The 27,286-nt window shown below is 44.5% G+C and overlaps 1 protein-coding gene across 1 annotated transcript in view; it reads right to left on the reverse strand.

Annotated features, from left to right (window-relative positions):
- Nucleotides 1-27,286, reverse strand: part of KIF26B (kinesin family member 26B) — a 451,434-nt gene that overhangs the window by 272,607 nt on the left and 151,541 nt on the right. The window contains exon 3 of the mRNA XM_087424452.1: nucleotides 10,669-11,205. Coding sequence (XP_087280578.1) covers nucleotides 10,669-11,205 — 537 coding nt within the window. The remainder of the gene's footprint in view (nucleotides 1-10,668; nucleotides 11,206-27,286) is intronic.

Consider the following 27,286-nt stretch of genomic DNA (forward strand, 5'->3'; position numbering starts at 1 on the left):
TTGTTCTCTTTGGCCCATCTTTGTCTCAAGCTTTGTCCCCACCGGCCTTCCCATCTCCCAGTGAGAAGATATAACACATGGCATTTATGTCTACACTACAGAGAAATACAATGTGACTTGGAAATCCTAGTGACACAGAATCGTCCAAAAGAAATGTTAGTAGAGTGGCTGTGGGCGGCTCTCCCCAGGAAGGCTGCACATCTGACCAATCTGAGAACAGGCCCCCTTCCCTCAGAGGACGGAGGAGGGCAGGGGCAAGTGCACAGGAAATCGAGCTTGAATCCCAGCTCTGGCATTTTCCAGCGGCGTGACCTTGGGCGGGTCACCTGACATTTCTGGGCCTCGGTTTGTCATCTGTAGTTTGTCATCTGTAATTCACGAGGGCAGCCTTCCCGTCGCTCTCGTCGGCGTCTCTGAGGTCTGTTTGCTTCAACAAAAAGGGAGCGTGTCACCAACAGGCTAATGGGTTCGATCTCCCCGCTGATACCGCTCCTCACACCTAATCCACAGGGATGGAGGGAAGCCAGCCTTGCTAAGGTGACGGAAACCGTCAGATTGGCTCAGATTAGTCGTGGAAATTAGAAAACTCCTGGTCATGGCCTTGAATACAGAAGTGGCTGCTGCTCTGTTTGCTTTTCCTATGGCAGGCCTTTTCTCCCCAGGGTCTCAGTCCTTCCCAGGCACTCAGAGAGCTGCTGCAGGGTTATGTTAACTCTTTGAGGCCACTGGTGCAGCAGTAATGCAGTAAATGGTCCTAAAAATGGTGACTAATATGCTTCCCAAACACCTAAATTACTCGCTGGGAATGACTTAGGCATATGAAATATATGACTCATTAACTAATCCTCCCAGATACCTCTATAATATAGAGGCCTGCTAATTTGTCACGCTAAAGACTGTTAGCACAGCAAAATCTCAATCTGAAATTAATTATTGTATGCCTGGGGTGGGGTAGGGAAGAAGGAGACTTCAATTTTCCAATTTACTGAAGATTCCAAATGGTAGAATAGCATTAAAAGAAAGATTTACATTTCATAAATAAAGATATAAGTGATAATAAGAAAGCAAATGTATTACAACTATATTTTACCATAGGCATATAAATAAGGAAAGCAAAATTGAAAGACTTGGGGACTCTGTTTCAAAGTGTTCGTTCAGTAAGAATCATGATCTAGGCCTGAATTACTTGATATTTCAAATTAACTCCAAAATAATGAGGCTTTACTCTTTTGGATTATTTTAAATGCCACCTCTCTACTATTCTGTAGAATTTTAAATGATTCAAGTCTAGATATTCCTTTCCCTCCTCCCTTAAAAAGGTCTTCAAATATGGAGAAAAATTGGTCCACGGGCCTTTCAATATTTTATCAATTTATTCACTAGTGGTGGAATGAGATCATTCCACTTAGAACCTGACCTTCTCATGTAAGATGTGGTGCACATGGGAAAAGTTGGTTTCTGGTAATATGCAGAGGGGGGTGACGCGTTCTGAGTTGCTGGGTTACATCTATTTCATGTCCTTGATATTCATTTTGCACTTTTGGTCTTGTTTTTTCATCTACCACTGGTTTTCATATTGGAAAAGAGGACCCTGATTCCATTCCGTCTTGAGTCACGCGAACCTGAAAAGAAGACGACGCTCAAGTTTCAAGTCACTTAACTAAGGGGTTACCATGTGGCAGACATGGTGCTAAGTATTCCACATATGTTATCTCATATGATCCCCATAACAGCTTCGCAACTTTCCACTTTGCAGAGGAGAAAATACAGACACATAACAGTTATGAAGGCCGTCGAGGTCACACAGCAAACAGAGAAGCTGACCTCTTATTTCTGGTGCATGAACAGCAAATCTAGCATATGACGCAGCCCCGAAGTCCCTCATTGTCCGGGACTCGGACAAAATCATTGATAGTATCAGCCTCAGACTTGCCAAACAAATCTGTTTACTTTGTCATTAAAAAAAAAAAAAAAAGTAGTAGCTGTTGTTACCCGCTTAGCGAGCTCGCTGTGGACGGTGGGTATTCCTTAGTTCCTTTCCTCAACTTCGAAAAGAAAGCAAATATTTTGCCTGAGGAAACCAAGACCGGGGAGGATGGCTCAAATGAGACAGGATATGGGAAGCTATCCAAAACAAAAGATAACTGTGAAAAAGAGTCTACAGCTAGAGACTCTTCTCTCTGGCCATGATTTCACCTCCCTCCCAGCAGCAACTCTCAGCTCTGCTCTCCACCAGCCTAGCCTGGGATAGCTGGAGGGACGGGTCAGTCAGCCCCGCTGCGCTTGGGAGATGACGGCCACATTCCCACCACCTCTACCCCACTCACCACACAAAAAAGGGAGGGGTAACCACTATTTACCCGCTATTTCTAGTCTCTTCCTGGGGCCTAGAAATATTTCTAAAGAAGAAAAACAAAATTAAGACCATTCCACCAATTTAACCCAAACTATCAGTTTGGTCAGTAGAAGAGGAATGGAACCCTCCAGCACTGGTCAGATGAGGCCCTCAACTACCTATCCCAGGTAGCAGTCCAAAAAGTGCTATATACATTTATATCTATGGTTGTGAAAGCACGAATTGACTTTAAAGGTATTTTATAAGTTCAGAAGAGGAGGCTGTTATTCCACAAAAAAACCATGTATGTAAGTTAATCATTCTGCCTTGTCTCTGTGAATTGTTTTTTCATTTCGTTGGCTCTTGAGGTGTTCTCCTCCATCTGTATAAGGTGTCTGTGGATATGATGCTTTCCTCACTCTCTTGACTTTACCCTTTTTTTTCCTTCTTCCCAAAGCCCCAAGCATAGCTGTATATCCTAGCTATAAGTCCTTCTAGTTCTTCTATGTGAGCTGCTGCCACAGTATGGCTACTGACAGATGAGGGGTGTGGCTCCACGCCCGGGAACTGAACCCAGGCCCCCGAAGCGGAGCACACTGAACTTTAACCACTAGGCCACCAGGGCAGGCTCTGCTTTTCCCTTTTTATCTTTTCCCCTTCCTTTTATTTCTCTCCAACCAAAGAATGTGAAAGGGAATTCTCCACTGCTGACCAGCTATAAACATCTGCACCTGCTCTTTTTCCAAAAGTAGTTCAGCAAGAAAAGAGCATGGGTATGCCTCACCTCCTCAACTCTATCTTCACCCTTCATTCATCTATAATCTATCTATCTATCTATCTATCTATCTATCTATCTATCTATCTAATCTATCATCTATCTGTAGTGGGTTAAATAGTGTCACCCCAAAATTCACATCCACTCAAAACCTCATGACGTGTGACCTTATTTGGAAATAGGGTCTTTGTAGAGGTAATTAGTTAGGATTGAGATGAGATCATACTGGACTAGGGTGGGCCCTAAATTTAAAGACCGGTGTCCTTATAATAAGAGGAGAGGACACAGAGAGACACATAGAGATGAAGGCCAGGTGATGACAGAAGCAGAGATTGGAGTGATGCAGCCACAAGCCAAGGAACACCTGAGGCCACCAGAAGCTGGAGGAGGCAAGGAGGGATTCTTCCCCAGGGTCTTCAGAGGGGGCATGGCCCTGCCAACACCTTGATTTTGGACTTCCAGCCTCCAGAACAATAAAAGAATAAATTTTTGTTGTTTGAAGCCACCTAGTTTGTGGTAATTTGTTATGGCAGCCCTAGGAAACTAATATATATTCTATCTGTCTATTATCTATCAATTATCTATCTATCTATCTATCAGCTATTGATCTACCCATCTATCTTCATTGTTCCTTTTCCTGTACTTATTACACTACTGACAGATAAACTGTTCTTCAAAGCTGTGGTTCTTGGTTCTGGCAGTTCAAACCAAGGTCTGGGTCCCACCGCCTGATATTCTGATTTAATTGGTCTGGCTGTGGCTTAGGCATTGGTATTTTTTTTTAAAGCTCCTAAGTAATTCTAGTGTGTAGCCAAGGTTGAGAATTCCTGCTGTCAAGCAAGGAAATTTTTCCATTTCCCTGCTCCAAAATCTCCAATGGCTATCTTCTGCCTACCAAATTAAAAAATGATACCAACTAACATTTACATTCTGCTCCACCATTTTCAAAGTGCTCCAAATGCATTTGATCCTCAAAGCATGAGATGAGGTAAGAATTATTACTGAGGCAGTTCTGTCAAACCCCATTTTATGAGTTCAAAAGACCCCGTAGCGAAGATGAGCTTCCTTCTGCACATATTCCAGTCAAGTCTCTCCATACCCTCCCACCCCCAGCTTGGAATGTTTTCTGCAGTTTCAACAGTATGAGAGACTTACATAATGGTAATTGCTAGCTACCAATGGAGAGGGGCTGTGGTGTGCTTGTTATTGTGATGCTATAACAATAGGGAAATCTGAGACAATTGAAAACCAACTGTGCAGTATGAGTAACCCCTCATTCTGTGGAGGCGCCCAAATGAAATAATCTGACTTGCTAATGTACGGTCTGATCCACAGGGTAATATAGTTTGTTGTGTGGGATGAAAAGCCCATGTTCTTGGCCATATTACAGGTTTCTACAGCAACTCCTGGATCTAGATAGCTCGTCTAGCTTCTCCTACCAAACTTTTCAGCAACCAAACGCTTACCAGGTGTATTAGTTTCCTACTTGCTAAAGCAAATTAGCACAAATTTAGCAGCTTAAAACAACAAAAATTTATTCTCTGTTCTCAAAGGTTCAGAAGTCTAAAATGGGTCTGCAGGGCTGGTTCTTTCTGGAGGCTCTAGGAGAGAATCTGATACCTTGACTTTTCCGGCTTCCAGAGGCTGCCTTCAGTGCTTAGCTTGTGGCCCCTTCCTCCACCTTCAAACCAGCAGCAAGCATCTTCTCTCTGATCTCTGCTTCCATCCCCACATTGCCTCTCTCTGACTCTTCTCTTCCTGCCTCCCTTTTACTAGGACCTTTGTGATTACATTGGACCCACCCAGATAATCCAGGATGATCTCCCCATCTCAAAATCCTTAGCTTAATCACATCTACCAACCCCCCTTTACTGTGTCAGGAGACATATCCATACGTTCCAGGCATTAGGACATGAACCTCTGGGGGGCCCTTATTCAGCCTACCACACCAAGTAAATGACCAGCTAAAAAATATTTCTGAAATTTCCTGATGAAATTTGGGTGTTCCCTGCAGACCATGGCCCTGCCCATATTCATAAGATGTGACGACCCTTTTGGAATTTCACCCTGAACACCACATCCTTGAGAAATGCTCTGTCCATGGCTGAATAGACAAACTGATTCCTTTTCTTGTGTTCATGGTTTGTCAAAAAGCATAAAGATAAATAATACTCCTTTGACCATCTATGAACAAGAGAAAACAAAAACCCAGGATGTTAAAAAATCTTTTTGATGTCAAATTGTGACATCTTATGCTACTGCCCTGGCTGGGCAGAAGCAGCAGCAAATGGGCAGCAAACTGACAGCATGGCTGGCCCAAGAAGAGCACTTTGTACAGTCCAGGGGACAGGTGGTTGAGCAAAGAACGTGAATGGGACTCCTCTGCTCCTGACCCAGTGCAAAGACAGCCCTGCTCCTTCTGGAAAAGTGGTTGAGTGAGGAAGGAGCACAGATAACCCTCGCTCCCCAGACATCAGCTACACTAGAACATGTGCTTCTGGTTTCCAGGAATCCATCATAAATAAAGCCTCTGAGTACTGGAGCACCAGCGAGCCTCACGGAGTCTCGCCTTTCTCTTACAGGGGCACTTGCAAGTCCTCCATAAACAGGCCCAGCGCCAAGTCCTCCAAGGCTTCCAACCTCTGCAGAGCAAGGTTTAGGTACTGCAGAGGCCCTACAGCTTAGCAAACCTTGAGTTGTTTCCAGGTTGGTGCTGCTGTGGCATCCCTCTTGCCCTTATCTTAAAACATAAACTCCAATAATGCCTTGGTTATTAGGCACAATTAATTTCTCAAGACATAACAGAGACAATCCCACACTGGCTTCAGCCAGAGTTCAATCTAGCATTATGTCTGACACTGATTCTAACAGATGCTTTTTGAGAAAGCAGGATAATTTTTATCAGAGACATTTTCCTTTAACTCGAGGAATGCACATTGAATACTTCATCCCATTAATGATCCCTTATGGATTTATTACTTAGGTACTAATCTAACATCTTCTTGGATTTTCTTGACAAGTTCAATGTATCAAAGTCCTATGAAATCAAGTTCTTGTACCCTTTTAAATGCCCCTGTGTTGAGTGTGACATCAAAATGCCACCTGGATTCTTTTCATCTCATCCAAGGATTTATTGAATATCCTTAAGATACTTCAGGTTAAAGATCAGCTTGGAGCCAATTAACTGGTGGTTTCCACCAAAAATCTTTCCTAAATCTAGGGCCTGTTATGAGAAACACCTTTAGTGCTTCCCTAAGATTGAAACTTTCTCTAATGAGCAGCCACTTTGGCACATGTTAGCTGCTGTGAGGGACATGAGAACAAAATGGATCCATGTTCTCAATGAGTCTGTAATCTAGCAAAAGAGATCAAGCTAAGAGTCAGGAAACTCTCAACAAGAGAAACTTCCTATCTCTTGGCTTCCAATTTCTTCTCTGCCAAATGAGGGGGTTGAAATGGATAATTAATATTGGTATCCCTGCCTTAACGTCTATAAAATATTTCCATTTTTTTCTTAACTGTTCTCCACAATAATCTTCCAAGGTGGGGATGTCATAGGTAAGGAAATAGACTGAGATGTTAAGCTACTAAACTGACGTTCAGCAACTGATGGAGCCATGGACTTGAACTAGGCAGGACTGTCTCCAAATCTCCAGCCATGCTGCAAAAGACAGCTACCATCCTACAGAAATGGATTCTGTGATTCGGGATTGGAATCATATCAGCCTATGATTCCGAGTGTTAGGCGTACAGTCTTTCCTACAGTTATTTACCAAAATGAATGTAAATCAGGCAAGAGCAGCTGCCATTCAAAAAGAGGTTGTTAATCTATGGTTGACTACACGGAACTAATCCAGACGTGTCTTTTTTTTTTTTTTTTTGTGAGGAAGATCGGCCCTGAGCTAACATCTGCCAATCCTCCTCTTTTTGCTGAGGAAGACTGGCCCTGGGCTAACATCCATGCCCATCTTCCTCCACTTTATATGGGACCCCGCCACAGCATGGCTTGACAAGCGGTGCGTCGGTGTGCGCCCGGGGTTCCGATCTGGCGAACCCCGGGCCGCCGCAGCGGAGCATGCGCACTTAACCGCTTGTGCCACCGGGCTGGCCCCCAGACACGTCTTTTCCAAGTCAAAACTCGTGGTCAAATGAAGGTTCTAGAACATTTTCTGCTTCCCACATATGTGTATAGATTGTGTTAAATGTCTGCAAGCTAATAGAAGAAAGTCTTTCTTTGAAAGACAATTTGAAATGTGTGGGTAACAGGGGGCTTGAGGGACTTGAGGGATCTTTCTATCACCCATGAGAAGGTTCCACCGTACTCCTTGTTGGAAAGTCTGTCCTCATCTTTGTCACTCTCCCTGCACTCAAATGGCAGAAGGGCAGCGTCCTCTTCTCCCTCATTTCTACAGGTTCTGGGTCTGTGAGTGTGGAGCAGAACCCTCAGTGGCAACAAAGTCTAGATGCTTCTCTGCCAGGGAACAGCTCTGGCACTAATCCAGAGGGCCATCTGCTCTGTGGGGAGGGAAGTGGGAGTATGGGTGAGCAGGAAAAGTGAGGTCAGCTTTCAGAGCAGCCAACCATCTCTGCCGCGCTGGCTAGATTGTGAACTGCAGAATATTTACTGCAGGGAGATGTTCGTAACAGGAGACATTCAGTCTGGCCAGACCCAGGGCCCCCACCTCAGGGCATCAGGATGACACAGTCATGACACGGGGGCACTGATTCACAGCCAGGCACCAAATCTCTTTATCCCAGAGAGATTTCCTCTGAACTATTACTCAGGGGAAATGCAAGAATTAGTCTGTTTGGGAGTTGAAAAGAAGGAATCAAATCTACCCAGTTGGTGGGTGACAATCTTAAGTTGGTGGCTTGCGTGAATCATCTTTGTATCTGGCTTTAGGCCACATCAACCCACTCTTGCCCCAGGGGCTGGACTGCAAGCCCTTCTGTGTGTCCTCAAAGCAATCTGGGCATCTCTCTACCTCTGCGCTCACCTCTCTGGTTTATAAGGGGCAGTTCACGCACTTCCTCCTCTATGGACAGCAGGACAGGAACCTGGGTTTCCAGCCCAAGGAAGTGGCTCCGTCCAACACCTAGCATAGTGCCTGGCATTTGGTTAGAGCTTAATAAACATTTGTTATTTTACAAGGGATTTTTTTTCATCTGAGGTAGGAGAAGAGGAGGAGGAACAGAAAGAATTACTGCACAAATTTAAAAATGCACCAATAATCCCTAATCTTCCTTTTAAGCAGCATCTTCAGCTTTCCCCTTTCTCACACAAACTTTCTCAACACTGAATATTTTCTAAGAAAGAACCAGTTCCAAGTTCTTCTGTCTGCTCATCAGTGCTGTGCAGCAGCTGGGTCTTCTAACTCACACCTGATACATGTTACAAGTGCTCTGGGGCCCTGGAAGGTGAAATGTGAGTTGTCTGTGTAACATGAGTATGTGGCTCGCACACCCAGGATGTGTTGAAAATATGACCTAGGTAGAAGGATGTGCACCAGAGCATTTTATTTATAGAAGCAAAAACCTAAACTCTAATAACTGATGCTTGATTATATAAATTAGGACATACTCACATAATGGATACTATTTATACAAAGGAATATTATGCTACCATTAAAGATCATATTTTAGAAAAATTTATAACGTCATGGGAAAATGCACCCAATACATTAAGCGAAAAAGCAGATCACAGAATTGAACATGATCACAATTTTACAAATCGTGTGTGTATAAAATACTGGGAGGAACTAGACCCAAACAGTACATGGTCTATTTCTGGGTGATGTTGATTTTTGAAGTCTTATTTAAACTTTTTTGTATATTTTTTATTTTCCTTCACAACAGACATGTCTTACATTTTATAATTTTCAAAAATAGTATATTTTAAAATTGCAAACAAAAAAAGCATGTTCTTCAACAATGGAAAGAAGCTATTCTGTTCCTGCCCTAGATGGTTATATTTAAACATTAGACTATGAAGCCCCACCCAGGATGCCACCAGTTCCTCATTATATTTATATCCATAACCCCCCAAAAGTAAAGTGGCAGCTAGGCCGCTGCAGGTTGAAATGGGAGTCCTTTTCTTTGGTGCGCCATGTCTGAACAGGAGCCATATCTGGAGAAGATGTTGGCAGGAGATGGCTCTGGGGTAAGCTGGGAAAGGTGGAGACAGCTGTGGTAGGGAAACCCGTTCCCCTGGGCAGGGGAGAGCTGGTGCTGGTTCTGTCACTAACTGTGTAGCCATAGGTCATTCGATTTCTCTAAGCATCGTGCTCCCCGTCTGTAAAAGGAAAAGCTAACACCTGCCCCGCCTACCTCACAGGCCTGTTGTGGAGTTAAATAAAATGATGCGTGCGCTGTATTTTGTAAACTACAAAGCACCCAGTAAATGAAAACTCTGGCAGTCCAAATGCTAACTTCCTAAGACAATGATCCATGCTCCCCACTTTCTTTCAAGATATCAAGAAAAACAATCTCTATTCCCTCTTACACTCTAGAAAAGTCACCAGGAATTTTATCAGCCACATTTAACTCATTTGATGTTTGACTCATGTAACAAAAATGATGCTATGTGTTCACTCAACTTGTTTCTTTTTCCTCCTGGACACATGGACAGATTGGCTTTCCCAGCCTCCCCTGACGGTAGGTGGGGCCAGGAGACTGGATTCTTGTCACTGGAATGTAGATGGAAGTTACGTACGCCCCTTCCAGGCTGGGCCCCCCAAATCCCCCTGTGAGATCCTCCACAATCTCTCTCTTCCCTCATTTCCTGGCTGGTTGTGCAAGACCTAGGGGAAGGCTCAGAAGCCCCTGGGAAATGGTGACATGCTAGACGGAGGAGCCTGAGTCCCTACATCAGAGTAGAAGGCCACCCACCAAACACCTGATATAACAGGGACACGAATAAGAAATAATTTGGCATCATTCATTATACCAGTTATCTTTCCCAACTCCACGGACTAACACACTTCGCATCTATGACCACCTCTCCACTCCACAGTGATGGTCAGTGCCTTCTGCTGTTTCCCACATGACCGATGCAGGGGACACAGAGAACACACATGGTAAATCCAAACTTCATCCAACAGCAAACTCACCCAAGAAAAATTAAGACAATTCTTTTAGATTCCTTGGCAGATTTAAGACCTGCTCTCTTATTTCTATAGGGAAACCTGGGAGTACATGCTAATTTAAATAACTGAAAAGAGAAAATTAGAAAAGGGGAAAACACTTTTGGTAACCTAATCCCAAGAGTATTTAGGTGAGTTACAAATAGAAAAGGGTTATAGTTCATCAATGCGAGAGGTTGGGAAGGGAGTCTACTCCTCTTTTAGATGGTGTAGACAATGGAAGCAGAGTACTATCATGGATCACTGGTCCCTCATATATTTTATCTTTATTTAGCAACATCGGCGGGGCCACATGGAAACATTAGGTTCTGAGCTGGGGAGTTCCCAGAAGGACAAGAGTAGAGAAAGGAAGTGCTGTCCACTTCTCTGCTTTGACTCTAGCCAACCCTGCTCTTCTTTGCTCAGAGGCTACTTACCTGGTAGGGGTACAGGGTGACCCCATTGGTTCTTGACAGGGACCAGGTGCCATCCAGGTACTGGTGAGCCTGGATGGCCACCGAGTTGAAGATGTTCCCATTGCTGGGACTGGTGGCCGTCTGGAGGCTGACCTTGGCTTGGTGTGTTGGAGATCCACTTTTCTTCTCTGCCCCATTGCTGACTCCGAGGCTGTTGGGTTTGTTGCTATGCTTGTTGGTGACAAAGGCTGTGTAGTTGGAGGAGGCATAGGAAGCGGGCACAAAGGCCCAGTCCCTGGGCTGCTGGAGCCCACCCACGTGCCGGGACCCCACCAGGGTGGGGAGGTTCGAGAGGGGTGGGGGCGAGCCGGGTGAGCCATCGTAGTGCTCACTGCCAGCTGCCTGTTCCAAGGTGAGCACCATCTGGACGGCCTCCTGCTTCAGCTGGTTCAGGTGTGTGGCACAAATGTCACAGCGGTTGTCCCTGTCATTCCATGCCTTCCGGATGGTGTTGGGGACCTGGAGCTTGTCGTGAATCACAGCCGAGAAAGCAGGATCCTGGAGGACACACAAGCAGAGAAAAAGAAGAGCCTATGTAACTCAAGGCTGGTAAGTGCAATTCAGATGTCTGGCTTATGAGTTAAGCCCTAGATATATCCAAAGAGTTTGATTGATTGACATCCAACAGAAATGAGCAGCCAGACTGGCAGAAGAGCGTCTCGTTGACAAACACATTTGACAAATGTAAGATTTTTATAGTGCATTTTATAATCATTTTTAAAGAATTAAAAAAAAAAAAAAGATTTTTAAGCATCCTTCTCACCAGGCCAGTCAAATAAGAACATTCCAGATTCTTCTCCCACTAAAGAATTATTGCCGTATCCGGATCCTCCCAAGGTGTTCATTAGGTAGACACAAACGTTTGTCCAGGCATGAAGGGGGAGGGAGGAAATGCAGTCACTCTGGACCATTGCATGTGGCCCCCTGGCCCCCTGTGACCCCCGGAAAGTTGGTAACAGATGGAGGAGCTACTTGTGACCCAGAACAGTGATTCTATTCTAGAAAATCCGGGCTGTGTGCAAAGTGCCATTGGAAGAAAACCAAACTAAACAGATCCTGGACCAGAGAGCCAGCCTTCTCCAGCCGCCCAGCAAACCCCTGCAGATTCCCTGTGTTTACCATTTGCCCCATGGCAAGCTGGCCGTGCCTGCCTCCATGTACCTGATATCCCAAGCGATTAAAAGAAAAATATCTCCTTGGCAAAGAGTCCAAGATACTTTTCCCCACAACTTCATCTAAAACTACTATTAAAAACTCCTCAGCTGAGAAGCCCATATCTAAAAGAAATCAGAAAATGAATTTAACGAGGATGATTTCTTTCATTTACTTTAATTTTTATAGGAAAGCAGGATTGCACAGAGAAATAGGCACCAGGTGTGTTAACTGGGTATCAAAATATTTGGATTCTAATTGCAGTTCTGCTCCTAATTAGCTGTGTGACCTTGCACAACTTAGCCTCACGGAACCTCTCATCTGTCACACAGGCCATGGCCTATCTGTGTTGTAAGGTCCTTCCAGCTCCATGACTCTGTAGGGAAACTGGGACGGGAGACCACAGTATCTGCAATGTGGACAGAGCCACTATGCCATTTTGGGGGCCTGACTGAACTTGTGAGATTCAACAATTGTTGCAAATAATTGACGAGGCTCATCTCAAGGCTTCTGTTCTCCTTGGACATTAGAAGAAAATCTGCCCTTCTGAAATGTGCTGTCGACTTTTACGGGGTGGAAGCCCCATCAGGGCTGAGGGGGGTTTGATGAGCTGTGGGTGAGGGAGGCGGTGTGGGGCAGCCAGGGTGGGCAGGAAGATCGGCAGTGGGAGGGTCGTTCTTAATTACGATCCATCTTGATTACGGCTTCAGTATTTTGTTTTCCTTGGTTAACTACCCTGAACAGCTCCTCAGCATGCACTGATTAATTGATTAATAAATCAAGAGGCCTCTTCACACAGCAGCAGCAAGGAGTGGCTCAGGAGGTGGAAACTCAAGACAGTCATATGAAATGATGGGAAACAATAGGAGGTCAAGGTTGATCAAGCCTGGCTGATGAAGTGATGTGAACCATATGAACCCTGCCTTTGGTGTCCTTCTCAATGACAGTGGCTTTGTCCAGAGTCTCTAATCACAACTCAGAGCATGTGGGACCCAAAAGTGCCCCTTAGGGACCATTCTAGAGCAGACTGTCACCTCAGTTTTCAGAGAAGGAAACTGAGCTCCTAAAGAGTTAAAAGCTTGGATTACACCAGACTTCTCGACCCCTAGTCCATGATTTTTCACTTCAAGAGCCAAAGAGCCATATTCATCAATGGACTCATATTTTTTGCACAGACATATAAGGTTTTCACCTCATTCATCTACGAAATGTTCATTTATTCAAAAGGAATTTATTTGGGACGTCATATGTGCCAAGATATAGTTTCTTGCTTTTTCACATAATGTTACATAGAGAGAATTTACCCTTATCAATAAACGTCATTTGAAAATGTGATTTTTAATGCCCACATGGTATTTGGTCCTTCCGTTGTTTCATAATTCATTTATTGATTCCCACATTCTACTACATAATTGGAGACAACGTGAGAAATCGGAGGCTGGCAATCAAAAGCAATCTGCAACCGATGGCTTTCGCTTTCATGGCACCAAGCTCTTTGGTTTCAAGAAGCCGCCAATTAACTGCTTATTTGGAATATTTTTGTTAGCCCAATCACCTGGAAGAAATGTCACAGTAAGGAGGAAGATACAAGAACAGTCCCATCCACATGTCACAGTTTATTTTACATCCCTGCAGACTCTGGATTTGACTCTGACATCTGCAGCTGAGCAGGAGAGACACATACACTCTACAGAAATGGCATGAGCCTGGTTCGGAGACTCCTTTTCTCTTTTCTTCCTGGGTTTTACTTCTCTTCCTGGAAGCAGTACCTTCCTTCCTCAGCCTAATGCTATTTGCTGCTCCATTTCTAACATTTAACAGGTAGTGTATGATGGCCACGCCCTGCACCAGGCTGAGGCTCTGAGGGTGCCTGAGAACAATTTCTGTCTTCTGTGAGGTCACAGCCTAGGGGACCTTCTTGGTTCCTGGACTACCAAATGCCACGTCCCTTTGCTGCCACCTCTAGTCCAGGACAAATCAACACACATTCACACAGAGCTCAGAGCCTCTCCTCCTGGTTCCTGAGGCATCCACAAAACCATCCATGAGCACTGCAGCTGATCCCACTACCAGTATGATCACCACGGCCACAGACGGCCAGGAAGCAGCAAAGAGCCATTGCTGCCTCATCCGGAAGAAGCTGAGATCGATTCTTTAATGAGTACACAACTGCTGACTGACGCCCACGAGGTGTTCCCTAAATTAAGCCACCCTTGATCTGAAACCCTATGTGAGTCCTTATCATCAAAAGGCCTTTGGAAGTCAGAAGATACATCTTATGGAAATGAAAATCCCTTTCAAGTGCTTGTCCACATATTATAAATATTTTAGTACAACTCAAAACTTCAAAGAGCAATGGTCAACAGACACAGCTTTCTGTCAGTACTGGAATAAAGAGAATACTTCTCCAAGGAGAGTGGTAATAAAGAGGAAGAAAAGAGAAAAGGGGACTTCAAGCCATGGATGGCTCACACATACTAAGCTTTCCTGATGTAGACACAAAAAGGACTGTGGCGGCCCCAGGAGATAGACCAGGGGAGCCCCCACTGGTTCAGCTGGTACCAAAAGAAACGTGGACCCAGAGAGGGAATGAATTAAGTGCCCAGGCTGGCACGCTACCTAGCTCATGGGCTTCAAGGACATTCGTATTGTCTGGTCCTGATTCATCCTGTGACCTCAAGAAACAGTCAAATGGGAACAGTGGGAACCCATGTACAAGATGAACCTCTATTTTGAAAGTCCTCATTTTTATTTCAGCACATATGAAAATGGGCTATTGGTTCTTGGGCAACACTTTCATTCTAAACTTTGAGTTTCAGAGTTCAGCGCTCAAAACATTCTCATCTTTAAAAAGTAATACAAAATTATTTTCACTCCACATCTGCCGTGAATAGGAATTCAAAAAAAACACTCAGGAAACTAGTGAAGTTGCTTAGAAGGAAGGTTAGGGACAAATGAAGTTAATGTTCAGACACCTAAATCTGTCCAATTGGTGACTTCTGCAAAAGAACAAAGAAAACTCCATAAAATGGTTTTCCAGTCCCTTTATAGCTGTTCTATTTCTTCTAGGGGCCTTTCAGGAAAATGAGTGTCCTGCCATGTCCCCTAGGGGTCTCTTGTAGTCTAATGACTCTCAGATTGACTCACATGACTTCTGGCAGACTGATCGATTCTTTAATGAGTACACAACTGCTGACTAAGAGATTACGACTAAATCTCTCTTCCTTCGATATCCAAGCCCATGGCTTCAACAGCCATCTGTATCCTGGAATTCTCTATCTCCATCCCTGCCTGACCCTCCTCCTAAACTCTGAGCCTTTTATCCAAAGGTCTCCTGGAAAACATCACCCAGATATATACTCTTCCAAGTGACAATTCAAAATTAATTTTATTTGCCCCTAGACCTATTCTTATTCCAATAGTCACTACTGAAGTAAATAGTATCATTATCCACTCATGTGCCCAGGCTAGAACTCTAGAATCTTCTTTGTCTCTTTCTTTTCCCTCCAATCCAATCCTCAAATGTAGTAGATGGTACTTCCTAAAAGCTCTTGAACTGTCCCTCTCTCCCTGACCACTGCCATGATAATCACCATTGGTCTCCCTCACCATGGTCTCCGGGATTCCAGCCTTGACTTCCCCCTCCCTCCACCTCCCAAACGATTTTACTAAAATGATCAGATTTGCTTCCCTATACCTCCATTCTTGAAGCTATTTATTGCCTGTAGTTTTTATTTGTAGAACTCTTTCTCTCTCAGACTCTCAGCTCCTTAAGGGGAAATATTCTCTCTTTCCACCTTTAATTCCCCTGTGTCTAGCACAGCACCTATGACATAGTAAGAGCTCAACAAATATTTGTGAAATGAATGAATGGAAAGAATTCAACCAAGGCTAAAATAGTCAAGCAATGATGTTAGTCTGGGTCCATCTCTCATTTATTTTGTCTAAATGAGCTAGTTGCTTATTACACAAATATCATGACACAAACTCTTTCAAATCTAAGGTTAATATAGTTTTCCAACTATATCTATTCTACCTGGATAAAGAGCCTAATGTGGGTCCACCATAATCTGGGTATCCTTTTACTGGACCTGTCCTTAAACTATTATACTAGATTCTCTAATTGCTTACCTCAACACAAAATCTATTACTCTTTTTCCTAAGTTCCTGAGAAAGTAACATTTATATGCAAATTTTTTTTTTTTTTTTTTTTTTTTTTTTACTGTCAGGCCAGCTCATCAACAAGAAAACAAGAGAAACCTACCTAAAGGAAAACTCTAGATGGGTACTACGCACCTGGTCCAGCAGGGTTAGAGGTTAGACCCCCAGCAAGCAGGTGGTGTGCTTATTTACCAAGAGCTGGCAGCCAGCTTTCAACACGTGAGGCCGGGCTGCCAATGAGGGTGTCGAGTCTATGCAACTCGAGCAAGAAAACAAGAACTACTGCCCAGGCCAACTAAGCCATTTCCCAATGTTTCTTGCTGCTTTCCGTCCCATTTAATCCTCTGAGGGATAGGCTGCTCAGCAATAAATGCTAATTTATTAGTCCACTTTTGAGGACAGGGTGATTTTCTGCATTATTTTAGCCAAAAGAGTTCTTTGAGTGTGTTCCTCCAAAGTGTGTGAGGATGGCAACAGCTGCAGTCAGCATCCAGCATGTGTTGTACAAATTCCTGTTGATGTTTGCTTCTGGTTTATTATTCTAGAGGCCTCCAGTGACAAGCTCAACAAGATTTAAGCTGTTCTTCAAAGGCAGTTTCTTTCCACTTTGTTCCGAAACTTTCTTCCTCCATAAATGCTGTCCCGTGAGGCCCGGCGGGAACGGCGGAGAGTACTCTGAGAATGCAATGTTTTGTTCCCTGCAGCGGGCAGCTTCCCAGAAGATCAATGGAATTTACCTTCACACCCCTCATAATCCTTCCACACTGGGGTTTGCATTCCCGCCCCCTCCCCACCTCCTGCCACATTCCTCATCCGTGTCCCTTCTTTCTCAAGAATCTCAGTGTTCTTCACAGCAGTTCTCTCCCCAAAGGCAGGTGTCAATATTAATGATTCTCTTTTATGAATGGAAACAGCAAAATTGAAAGTTTACAAAACAATAGGTAGCAAATCTCAGTTGAATCTGAACCAAGAATATAAATACTCTCATTCACAGTTAAACATTCAAATATTTGGACTCAAATGTCTTTCAAGGAGGTGGTGTTTTTTTCACCTCAGTAATTTCAGAAGAAAGAGCCAGATAATTTGGCCAAATCTTAACTAGCCATTGGCAGAAAGGAGAACTTCAACACCCGAAATCTCAGGATGGGCTGAACATGCCAACTGGCAGACGTAACTTCTTCCTCAGGAAGATTTGGTTCCTTCATGCTCACCAGTCCTGTGACCTTTACATCTCATTGGCACATGCACTTGACAGGATGTGGAGAATCAAGGGGATGCAGAGGGTCATGATAACCCACAGTCTTCCTCACATGAGACTCTGCTCACCCCATTCTCACGTTGGCTCTACCCAGAAGAACTGACTGATGGCTAAACATCAGTATCCTTTTCTCCTGTGGTTCACCGAGTTCCCAGACCCCCAAACAAGGCATCTGACTACCTTGGAGGGAAGCCAGGGCACAAATCAGACTGTTTGACAAGTAATGAGGTCCCACTGCTCTTCGTGGGGAACAGGGACCACCCTCACGGGGTCCACCATTCTCACCAACATGCTGTATGAACTGAGGAAAGTCCCTGAGGGGTTCACTCAGTTTAGCAAAGAGGACACATGCAGGGCTCAGGCTCCAAAGTTAGGTGGTTGTGATAGAGAGAGAGAGGTGTGAAAGAGGATACAGGCAGCGTTACAACTAGAGTTTGCTCCAGGTGAGGCCTGAGACAGCCAAAATAACAACTGAAGCAGTGAAAACAACTCGTTGGCTAGGCCCCGAAATCACAGGTGACCACAAGACCTACTACATTAATGTAAAACTTCCATGGAAACTTCCTTCTGGCCAACCAGGCCACATCTGAACCCAAGGCTTGTCGTCATTATTAGACGTGAACACTGATCCTAGCATGTGAAAAAGAATGAATATAAAGGCATGCTGAGCAATGAGCTCAGAAAGACCAAAAAAAATCCAAAGGAAGAAATGTTAAATGTCAGACCAAAGTTGTTCTACATAAAAAACCAAATTAACCTGGAATGTAGTGACCGTGCTCAGCCTAAGTAATTCTGCCCTGGATTACAGCAGAGAGATGAACTCCTATTAAAGACGGCATGTCGGCTCTGGTTTGAATGATTGTGTTCCACACGTGAGGCTGGTGGGAGCGCCAAATGCAGGCGGGATGCAATTAATAGGGCTGCTTGCTGCCACGTGTGAAAAAGTGTTGCAGATGCTAAGACTTAACTGCTTCAAAAGAAAAGGGAGATTTTTAATTAGAACTTAATATGACTAAGAACAGTTCATGAATTACTCAAAAGAATAGGTGAAGTATTTCTCATCATGACCACAGAAATTTTTTTTATGTCTATGTCTCATCTTTTCCAACTAGATGGCATGGACAGGGTCTCTTGATTCTTTTGAAAATGTTTGGACTTACAACTAGGATATACAACTATGTACTGGGGCTTTGGGGAGGGAAAAAAAAAAGAGGAAGATTGGCAACAGATGTTTGCTCAGGGCGACTCTTTCCCAGCAAAAAACCAAAATGTTTGGTTAAGAGTATGGAAATTTCGAGTCTTGGCTCTATCACTTATTAGCTGTGTGATTGGGAGGCATTTTTTAAAAACCTATCCAAGGTTCAGTCTCCTTCAGTGTAAAAATGGAAATTGATAATAGTCTCTATTTTATTAAGTAAGGATTAAATGTGATAATATGTGCAACATGTTTAGCACAGACTTGGTCCTTGGTAATTGTTAAATAAATGGTAGTGATTCTATTACACCTCTCAGTATCTAACACAGCACCTTCTTATATATAAATTTAGTATTTAAGATGATGATGATGCCAACAATGATAACTGTAGGACCTACTTTCATCCAGAAGGATTTAGCAAACACTTTTGGAATTAAGAGGGGAGGGGAGGGTAAAGAAGAAAACATATGATCTTCAGTTAACCACCTCTTACGTTAGGGTAAGTCAAGGTCATCTTAAAAGAAACCAAAATAAGAAAGGGTCCCTGGAATTCCTGAGCTGATTTCCCTGAGCAGGGACTGGATGGCTCCCAGCCTTCTCTATTTTAAGAGGTGAAATAATCCAAGAGTCATTCATTTCCATGGAACTGAGAATATGATGCTTCTCAACTGAAAAGTCTTCCTTACTTCTCCCTCCAGAGTGGGTAACGCTCCAAAGGGACCCTGCTGGATGTTCTATTTGAATCACAGAGCCATCAATGGCCAGTGTCTCCTAGGACTTGCCAACGTTTACCCAAGAGATGCAGAAAGACGGAGATGATTGCACGGTAGCATAACTGTCTTCAAACCTTAAATCTTGCTCTCCAGTCTATCCCTTGGCCCTGGGGAAACAGGGTTCATTCACAAATAGTTTAAGAGCTTAGGATGGGAGAGGAGACTCCTAATACCAACTTAAAATGTTTCCCTTAAAGTTCATGCTCAACATGATACGAAAATAAAGTGCTAGACTTGACAAATAGGCAGCACTAATCAAGATTCTAGTATGACACACTAAAATTTTACCTTTAAATTACTAACTTCTATCTAGACTAGATGTATTGTTTATGTGTAGGCTATAATGTAGCATCCGTGGCAAATGGATTTATTTTCAATCTGTAAGGAGTTGTATTAGTATAAGGCTATTAAGGAGTCTGTTAATTACCTAATTATGAAATTGCCTAATGTTTCTTTTTCCCTTAATTGATTTTGTCTGCATGAAATACTGCAGAAATGTATTTGGCTATGTTTTCTTGGACTTACTACAAAAAGATAAAGTACCTAAAATTTGATGTTTTTAAAAGATGAATTTTTGTGTGTGTGTGTGAGGCAGATCGGCCCTGAGCTAACATCTGCCAATCCTCCTCTTTTTGCTGAGGAAGACTGGCCCTGAGCTAACATCCATGCCCATCTTCCTCCACTTTATATGGGACGCCGCCACAGCATGGCTTGACAAGCGGTGCGTCAGCGTGCGCCAGGGATCCGAACCTGCGAACCCCGGGCTGCCGCAGCGGAGAGCGCGCACTTAACCGCTTGTGCCACCGTGCCGGCCCCAAAAGATGAAATTTTAACAGGTAAACTCTGTTTTGACCATATCTTAGAACAAACTTAAATATTTCCCCTGGTTCCCCTGTGACCCAGCCCTTGCAACCCAGTGTTTCAGGCCTCATGTAATTTGCTTCAAGCTGTCTTGTCAGACATCTCTCTCAGGGGTCCCCGTGTGACCCTCCAGTACAGTCAGGGTGGGCTTCCCTCTGTCCTGTTGAAGCCCCTCCATTTCCCTGCCTCTAGGCCTTTGCTTATGTTCCTGCCCTGATGATGATTCCCACCCTGCCTCGTAAACCACCAGAAAACTCTTGGGGAGATAGATACGTTCATTATTGTGGCAATCATTTCACGGGTGTACCCATATGTCCAAACGTATCAAATTGTACGCTTTAGATGTGTACAGTGTACTGAATGCCAATTATATGCCCATTAAGCTAAAAAAATCTTGTTCATCCACGTAAGGCCCGACTTGCCCATGAAGGCTCAGAGGGAATGTCTCCCTCTGCCAGACTTCCATTGCACTTCTCAGGTCTGAGTTACTTACATCAGCAGCAAACACTTCCTTGTTCGAGTTGTACATGCTTTATCTCTGCAATCATGGTAAATTCCTAGGATGCAGAAACCATGGCATAATTTTAATAGTAATGATGACTTCTACTCTGGGCCTCCTGGATTCTACTCAAGACAGCAGCCAGGGTGATTCTTTTAACTCTTAGATCTGCTCCTGGCGTTCCTCGGCTTAAAATCCTCCCCAGGCTCCCACCCCACATCCCTCAGAGTCAAATCAAAGTCTTTGCACTGGACCTTGCAGGATCTGGCCTCCTCTTGCCTCTCTGACCTCAGTTCCTCCTACTTGCTCCCTGACTCGCTCTGTTCCAGCCACAAGAGCCTTCGTGCTGTTCCTCGATCACACCAGGAATGGTCACTCCCACCTAGGTGACTCTGTACCTGCTTTTCGTTCTGGAGGGAAAACCTGCCCCTGTGGATATCTACCTGGCTGTCTCTCACCACCTTCAAGGTATGCAAGTATCATCTTGTAAAGAAGGCCTTCCCTGAGTGCTGAATTACAACTGCAAACTCCCCCAGCGCTCCCCTAAGCCCTTTCTCTGCTAGCTTTCTCTCTACAGCAGTGTCACCTCCTGAACTGCTATATAGTTACCGAGTCTATTCACTGTCTGTCTCCCTCTGCAAAATACAAACCAGATGAGAGGGGAACTTTGGTCTGTTTTGTTCACTGCTGACTCCTTAGCGCCTAGAACAAGGCCTGAAGTATAGTGGGCACTCAGGAGGTATTTGCTGAACAAATGAATGAATGAATGAATGAGTGAGTGAGTGAGTGAGTGAGTAAACCTATTTTCCGTGTAAGGGGTTGCCACATCTATTAGCCTCATCTTTCTAATGGATTCTTATCACTTTTTGCTTTGTTCTAAAGTTGTCTTTTTCTTTTTCTTTTCTTCTTTTCTTAAACGCTAGATTTTAGTGTCCTCAGAGGACTGGGAGAACTTGTTTGTTCCGACATCCCTCCAGGGCCTTGTTTCTCACGGTGTTGCCTCCAGACGACCCCCTGCAGCAGAATCCCTTGGGAAGCTCATAACAAGGCAGATCCTGGGCCCTCTCTCACAGCCTCTGTATCAGAATCTCTGGGGACTGGGGCTCTGGAATCTGCATTTGTTTTTTTTTTTTTTTTTTGCTCAGGTGAGGAAGATTAGCTCTGAGCTAACATCTGTTGCCAATCCGCCTCTTTTTGCTGAGGAAGACTGGCCCTGGGCTAACATCCATGCCCATCTTCCTCTACTTTATATGTGGGACGCCTGCCACAGCATGGCTTGATAGGCGGTGCACAGGTCCGTGCCCAGGATCTGAACTTCGGGCTGCCCAAGCGGAGCAGGCGAACCTAACCACTACACCACCGGGCCGGTCCCGGAATCTGCATTTTAACAAGCATCCCAGATGATTCTGTGGTACAGTGTCATAGAGGAAGGGATGAGAAGGGAGACAGAGACAGCAAAGAGAGAAGAAGGAAGAAGTGGAAAGGTACCTAACCCTAGCTCTGGCCTTCAAAGAGAAGCTGACCATTTCATGCAGAGCTCTCCACTCCACCCAACGAACTGCAACTCCTCTGAAAACCTCAGCCCTGGGGACTGCTGCTTTTTCTAGACAATAATTCAAGACAATGATAAATGGCTCTTGGGACATAGCCGAGAGACTACAGATATAAGGCAAATATCTTTCCACCAAATTCTCTCCCCACTCCAATGGTTCTCAACCCCTGGTGATTTCGACCCCTAGGGGACATCTGGAAATATCTGGAGACATTTTTGGTTGTCATAACTGGGAGGGGGCTACTGACATCTCATGGGTAGTGACCAAGGATGCTGCTAAATATCTTGCAATGCACAGGACAAAACCCCCTTAACAAAGAATGGTCCAGTCCCAAATATCAGTTGTACTGAGGCTGAAATCCTGCCTGCGCCCCCTCCCCTGATTCCTTCTCACCCACTCTCACAGGAATCTCTGAGCAGGACAAAGAGGTAGGTGTTCTAAATCCAGAAGCTAATTTGGGATCTTACCTACCTCAGTTTCACTTAAGCATGAAAATACTAAACTCTAAAAAGCACTATCTCTTAATATTTCCACTCTTTAGTTGTGGCTGACAATCGGACTGGGCTGTGGACGTGTATAAGGATGCCATGGGTGGGTGCACGCCCCCTGACTATTAAAAGCTCACACGTTGGTGAAGTTAAGATCCTGGACCCGGTTCCCCAGCCTCCAGCTCCCTTCTATCTGGACACACATGCCACTGCCCTGCCTGGTGAGACAGGCACTGCTGCCAGTGCCACTAGCTGTTTACAAGAGTGTGGTGGGAAAGGCTGATGTGGGACCCACGGTCCTGTCCACACGAAACTGTGAATCTGGTCCATGGCTCAGGCGGCTGCTTGCAGAGCCTATCATTTGCATCTCTGCCTCGTGGCCAGGGTTTGCGGGCATAGCTGAGGCTGCCAATACGATGAATCACTTCAAGCCTCTGGCCAGATTTCACATCATGGTAACTTGGCAGTTTCCCTCTTGGAGAAAGAAAACCAACACCACGATAAGAAAAAGTCATCTCTAAGATGTAATTTGATGCAATTATAGAGAAGACCAGAGATTTCTTTGTTCCTGCAAAAACCGCATTTATGTAGCACAGACTATGTGCCAGGCTCTGGGCTGTTTAGGTGTGGGGAGGGAACTCACAAAGGCTTTGGCCATAAGTGCCCCAGCTGGAGTAGACTCTTAGAGGACAAGGACCTGAGTGGTACATTTTTGCCTCCACTCATAATACATTAGAGATGACGTAACACACCTTTGGGCAGAGAAAGTCCTGGCAACGTCTGACCGACTAACAACTCGAAGACCCAGTTACGAGATATTGGTTGGGTGGCCCAGAATGTAACCATCCATCATTAGGCATGTGTTTGCTTATTTGAAGAAGGATGGATTAATCACAGAAGTGTCAGCAATACTTCCTACTCTTCTTTTTTCCATAATGATCTTTGGTGAAAAGTCACTGAGATGAGCAGAGCATGACTGAAGCTGCTCTGCATATGGCAGGATGGCGGGTGGGGGACTCCTGTACTCAGGGACTTGACCACGGCTCTCCATCAGCTTCGGTTAATAACAATCATTCCTGAGAAGCCAGTTGCTATAAGCTATTTACATACCCTCAAAGTTAGAGAATCAGCCTCAATTCAGATTCTCACCTCACTCATTAATCCTGACCAGGCGTTACTACTAGGCAGGTGAGGGTTTCCAGACACGACCATCGGCATGTACCATGATTTGGTATATTCCTCCCTACCACCCCTACCAACCCCACCAACAGAAGTGGAACCTCTTTAAGGGCTACAGTCTTCACTGGCTTCTCAGAGGACCCTCATGGCAGGGAGAGCCGGCAGAGCATCTTGAGGATCTAAGCAAAGCTGAAGCTGTCTGTTTTCAATCATCTCTTCTAGAGGCTTCTAAATAGGCTCAACCACAATAAGCCCAAGTTAATGTTTGAAAGAGAGAGAGGTGAGCAGACCAGGACTGCTCTCCCTGCTGCCTGTAGCCATTCGAGCACATGGGAGCCTAGAATTTGACAGACCACAGCTGTACTTACATGCTAGACCATTAAATTATTAATTTATAATCATATTTTCAAAGAGGTCTTTTCGACTATCTTTTTTTTTGTTTTTGTGAGGAAGATCAGCCCTGAGCTAACATCCGTGCTAATCCTCCTCTTTTTGCTGAGGAAGACAGGCTCTGAGCTAACATCTATTGCCAATCCTCCTCCTTTTTTTTCTCTCAAAGCCCCAGTAGACAGTTGTATGTCATAGTTGCACATCCTTCTAGTTGCTGTATGTGGGAGGCGGCCTCAGCATGGCCGGAGAAGCGGTGCGTCGGTGCGTGCCAGGGATCCGAACCCAGGCTGCCAGTAGTGGAGCGCACGCACTTAACCGCTAAGCCACGGGGCAGCCCTCGACTATCTTTAACAGGCCCTATAAGAGACAGATTTGAATCAATCAATTCACATACCTTGTCTACCTGTGTAAACTAATTGTGTAAGAAACTTAAAACAACAGCAACTCTACCACCACAATCTCTGATGCGTTAATCTTATGAAGGGCATGAATAGCCTCAATGGGAAAGAATATAGAGCAAAGACACTACGAATGCATTCAGAGTAGAAAGGGGGCTACACTTCCCATTTTCCCCATTCTACACGTGTGCGCACACACACACACCCCTCTCTCCTGGAGGAAACTAGTAAGATGACCCTCGTGGAAGGGTTCAGGGGAAGCAGTAGAAACAAGACAAGACCAGGAGTTGAGATTTCCAAAGGTGGGAAGAAAACTCACCCCCTCCCTCCACCTGCCTCTACCAGTTCTCCTCAGGATCGAGTCTAAAGAAGCTAGCTGTAGATACGTTCACACAGTGATTTGTGTGGTCCAACAAGGGATAACATTGCAAAACTGTGCCCAAAGTGTTTCCTAGGTAACTTTAAAGGGAAAGTAGGAATGAGAGAATAAGAACATAGAACACATTTAAAACTAGATTTTAATTTTGATTTTGGTTACAGATTTCAATAAAATTTGAGAAATGTTTAAGAATCGTGGTGTGAACTGGATTCAGACCTTCCATATTGATAGGCAGTCAGGAGAAATGAAAGATTTAGGGCATATCTCCCACACATACATAGCCACATTTTAAAACTCTCTAACGTGTAGTACTTTCAAATACAAATGCAGATAGATTTTTGCCCAGTGTATCCATTCATCAGTATATTCACTCATTCACCTCTTTGTTCACTAATTTCATTCATTTATCAAACACTTACTATGTACCTAATTGCGCCAGGCCCTTTCATAGAAAACAAACATGGTCCCAACCTTTATGGAATATTACAAAATACAATATAATCAAAGATTCAGAACATACAATAGTCCTTCCTCTTCATCTGGGGAGCTGATGAAGGAGTTAACAGAATGAACAGAGCCCTGAACTTGAATTATGAATATCTGAGTTTTAGTCCAAGCTTTGTCATTTTATAGTTTCACAGTCTTGGCCAAATCACTCAATCTTCTTGAGCCTTAGACTCCTCATCAGTAAGATAGGGATAATACTTATCCCCTGGTACTGATGTAAGGATTAAATAGAATCATAGACATAAAAGTACTTTGTGAAGAGCTCTACAGATGGGACATATTATTACAAACAATCAGTCTTTCTTGTGTTAACACGTGAAGACGACTAGCCAGGACATAAGTCATGTCCTATTCAACGCACTTACCAGCTCTCAGCTGGGGAGCTCAAGGCCCAAGGATCCAAAGAGACAACAGAATAACAGGACCACAGAGGGCCCACTCAATAAGGCTTTGACTCCAGAGAAAGGCCAAGATCAAAGTGCCACGCCCCGCTCAATGTCCAGCTTTGTCCAGACCCTCCACACAGATAGGAAAATGCTCTCAGCTCGATTTATCACAACAGTTGGTCAGAAAAGATAAAGCCATAAGTGGCTCCATTTCTTCCCTGTGTGTAGCAAGACTAATTTCACGTATGCTCTGCCCCAGGCTCATTAGGACACTTGTGAGAAGTCACTTCCCCTGCCTCCTTTCCTCCCTGCTGTGGTGGAATTTTCCAGAAGGAGAAACCAACAGAGTCTCACACTATTTGAACTTCTGTTATAAGCCTACTTACAAGCTAGGCAAAGGGAATCATTAAATGCTGTGGAGATAGTTACCAAGCGCCTCTGCACCCATGAAGACCTTATACACATGTCCCCTGGGATCTTGGAATCACCTCAGAGATGAGAGACATGCCCCATCAGGCAGGCCTGGTGGTGCTCTCTGCACAGTCTGAGGTCATCCTCAGTCACCAGACCTGGGATCCTGGAGTGGGGCCCGAGTGCGCCATGGCCAGCGGAATGGAAAGCACGCCTCCAGAGCATGCACGGCTAGAGGAATGCTCAGGATGCAGCTTCACCGGGGCTTTGACGACCACAGATCACATAGCTGAGTCCATCCAGGGTCAAAAGGTTAGCAACGGGGCAGGCGGGCATTCCTGTTCAGGAGACACCAGCCCAGGGATTGGAAGGACATTTTGGACTGGGATGAGATTTTAATCAACTACGTTCTGAGGAATTGGCAGAAATTTCTATGGCCCAAGACACAACTCAGGCTTCAGAGAAGGGCAAAGGGTTTCATAGTGGTCTGTGAAGCTGCACTAGGGACCTATTTCTCAGTGACTCCTGGCTATCCAGAGGTGGCTGAGCTGAAACAGGTTGAAAACTCTCAAGAAATCTCCTTTGGAAAGAAGGAGATTCTGATGCAGCAAGATTCATGTCCTCATCTAGCCATTGCCCAGATGAATGACTTTCTGCTATGCCCGGAATGTCCCAGGCAAACTGTGCACACCTCTGGACAGCTGGGGCTGGCACCTGACCCAGACTCGGGTGGGTCCACCTACCCGATAGTACCAGGGTTGGTGCTACTGTCCATAGCCACTGCTTGAATCACATTATACACTTCGGTGAAATATGGAGGACACTTATTTATGCAAAAAATACTCTCAACACTTTTTTGTAATACCAACTACATGGTCAAGAGGCTATCCATATGATTTTTAAAAAATTCTTCGAAGACAAAGCCTTTGGAAGTATGATTTTATAAACGTGTTTCAGGTGCAATTCCCTGCTGGTTTTTGGCAAAAGCT

Source organism: Ceratotherium simum, chromosome 36, assembly GCF_057802395.1.
Source record: "Ceratotherium simum simum isolate JZ-2026a chromosome 36, ASM5780239v1, whole genome shotgun sequence".
NCBI classification, from domain to species: domain Eukaryota; kingdom Metazoa; phylum Chordata; class Mammalia; order Perissodactyla; family Rhinocerotidae; genus Ceratotherium; species Ceratotherium simum.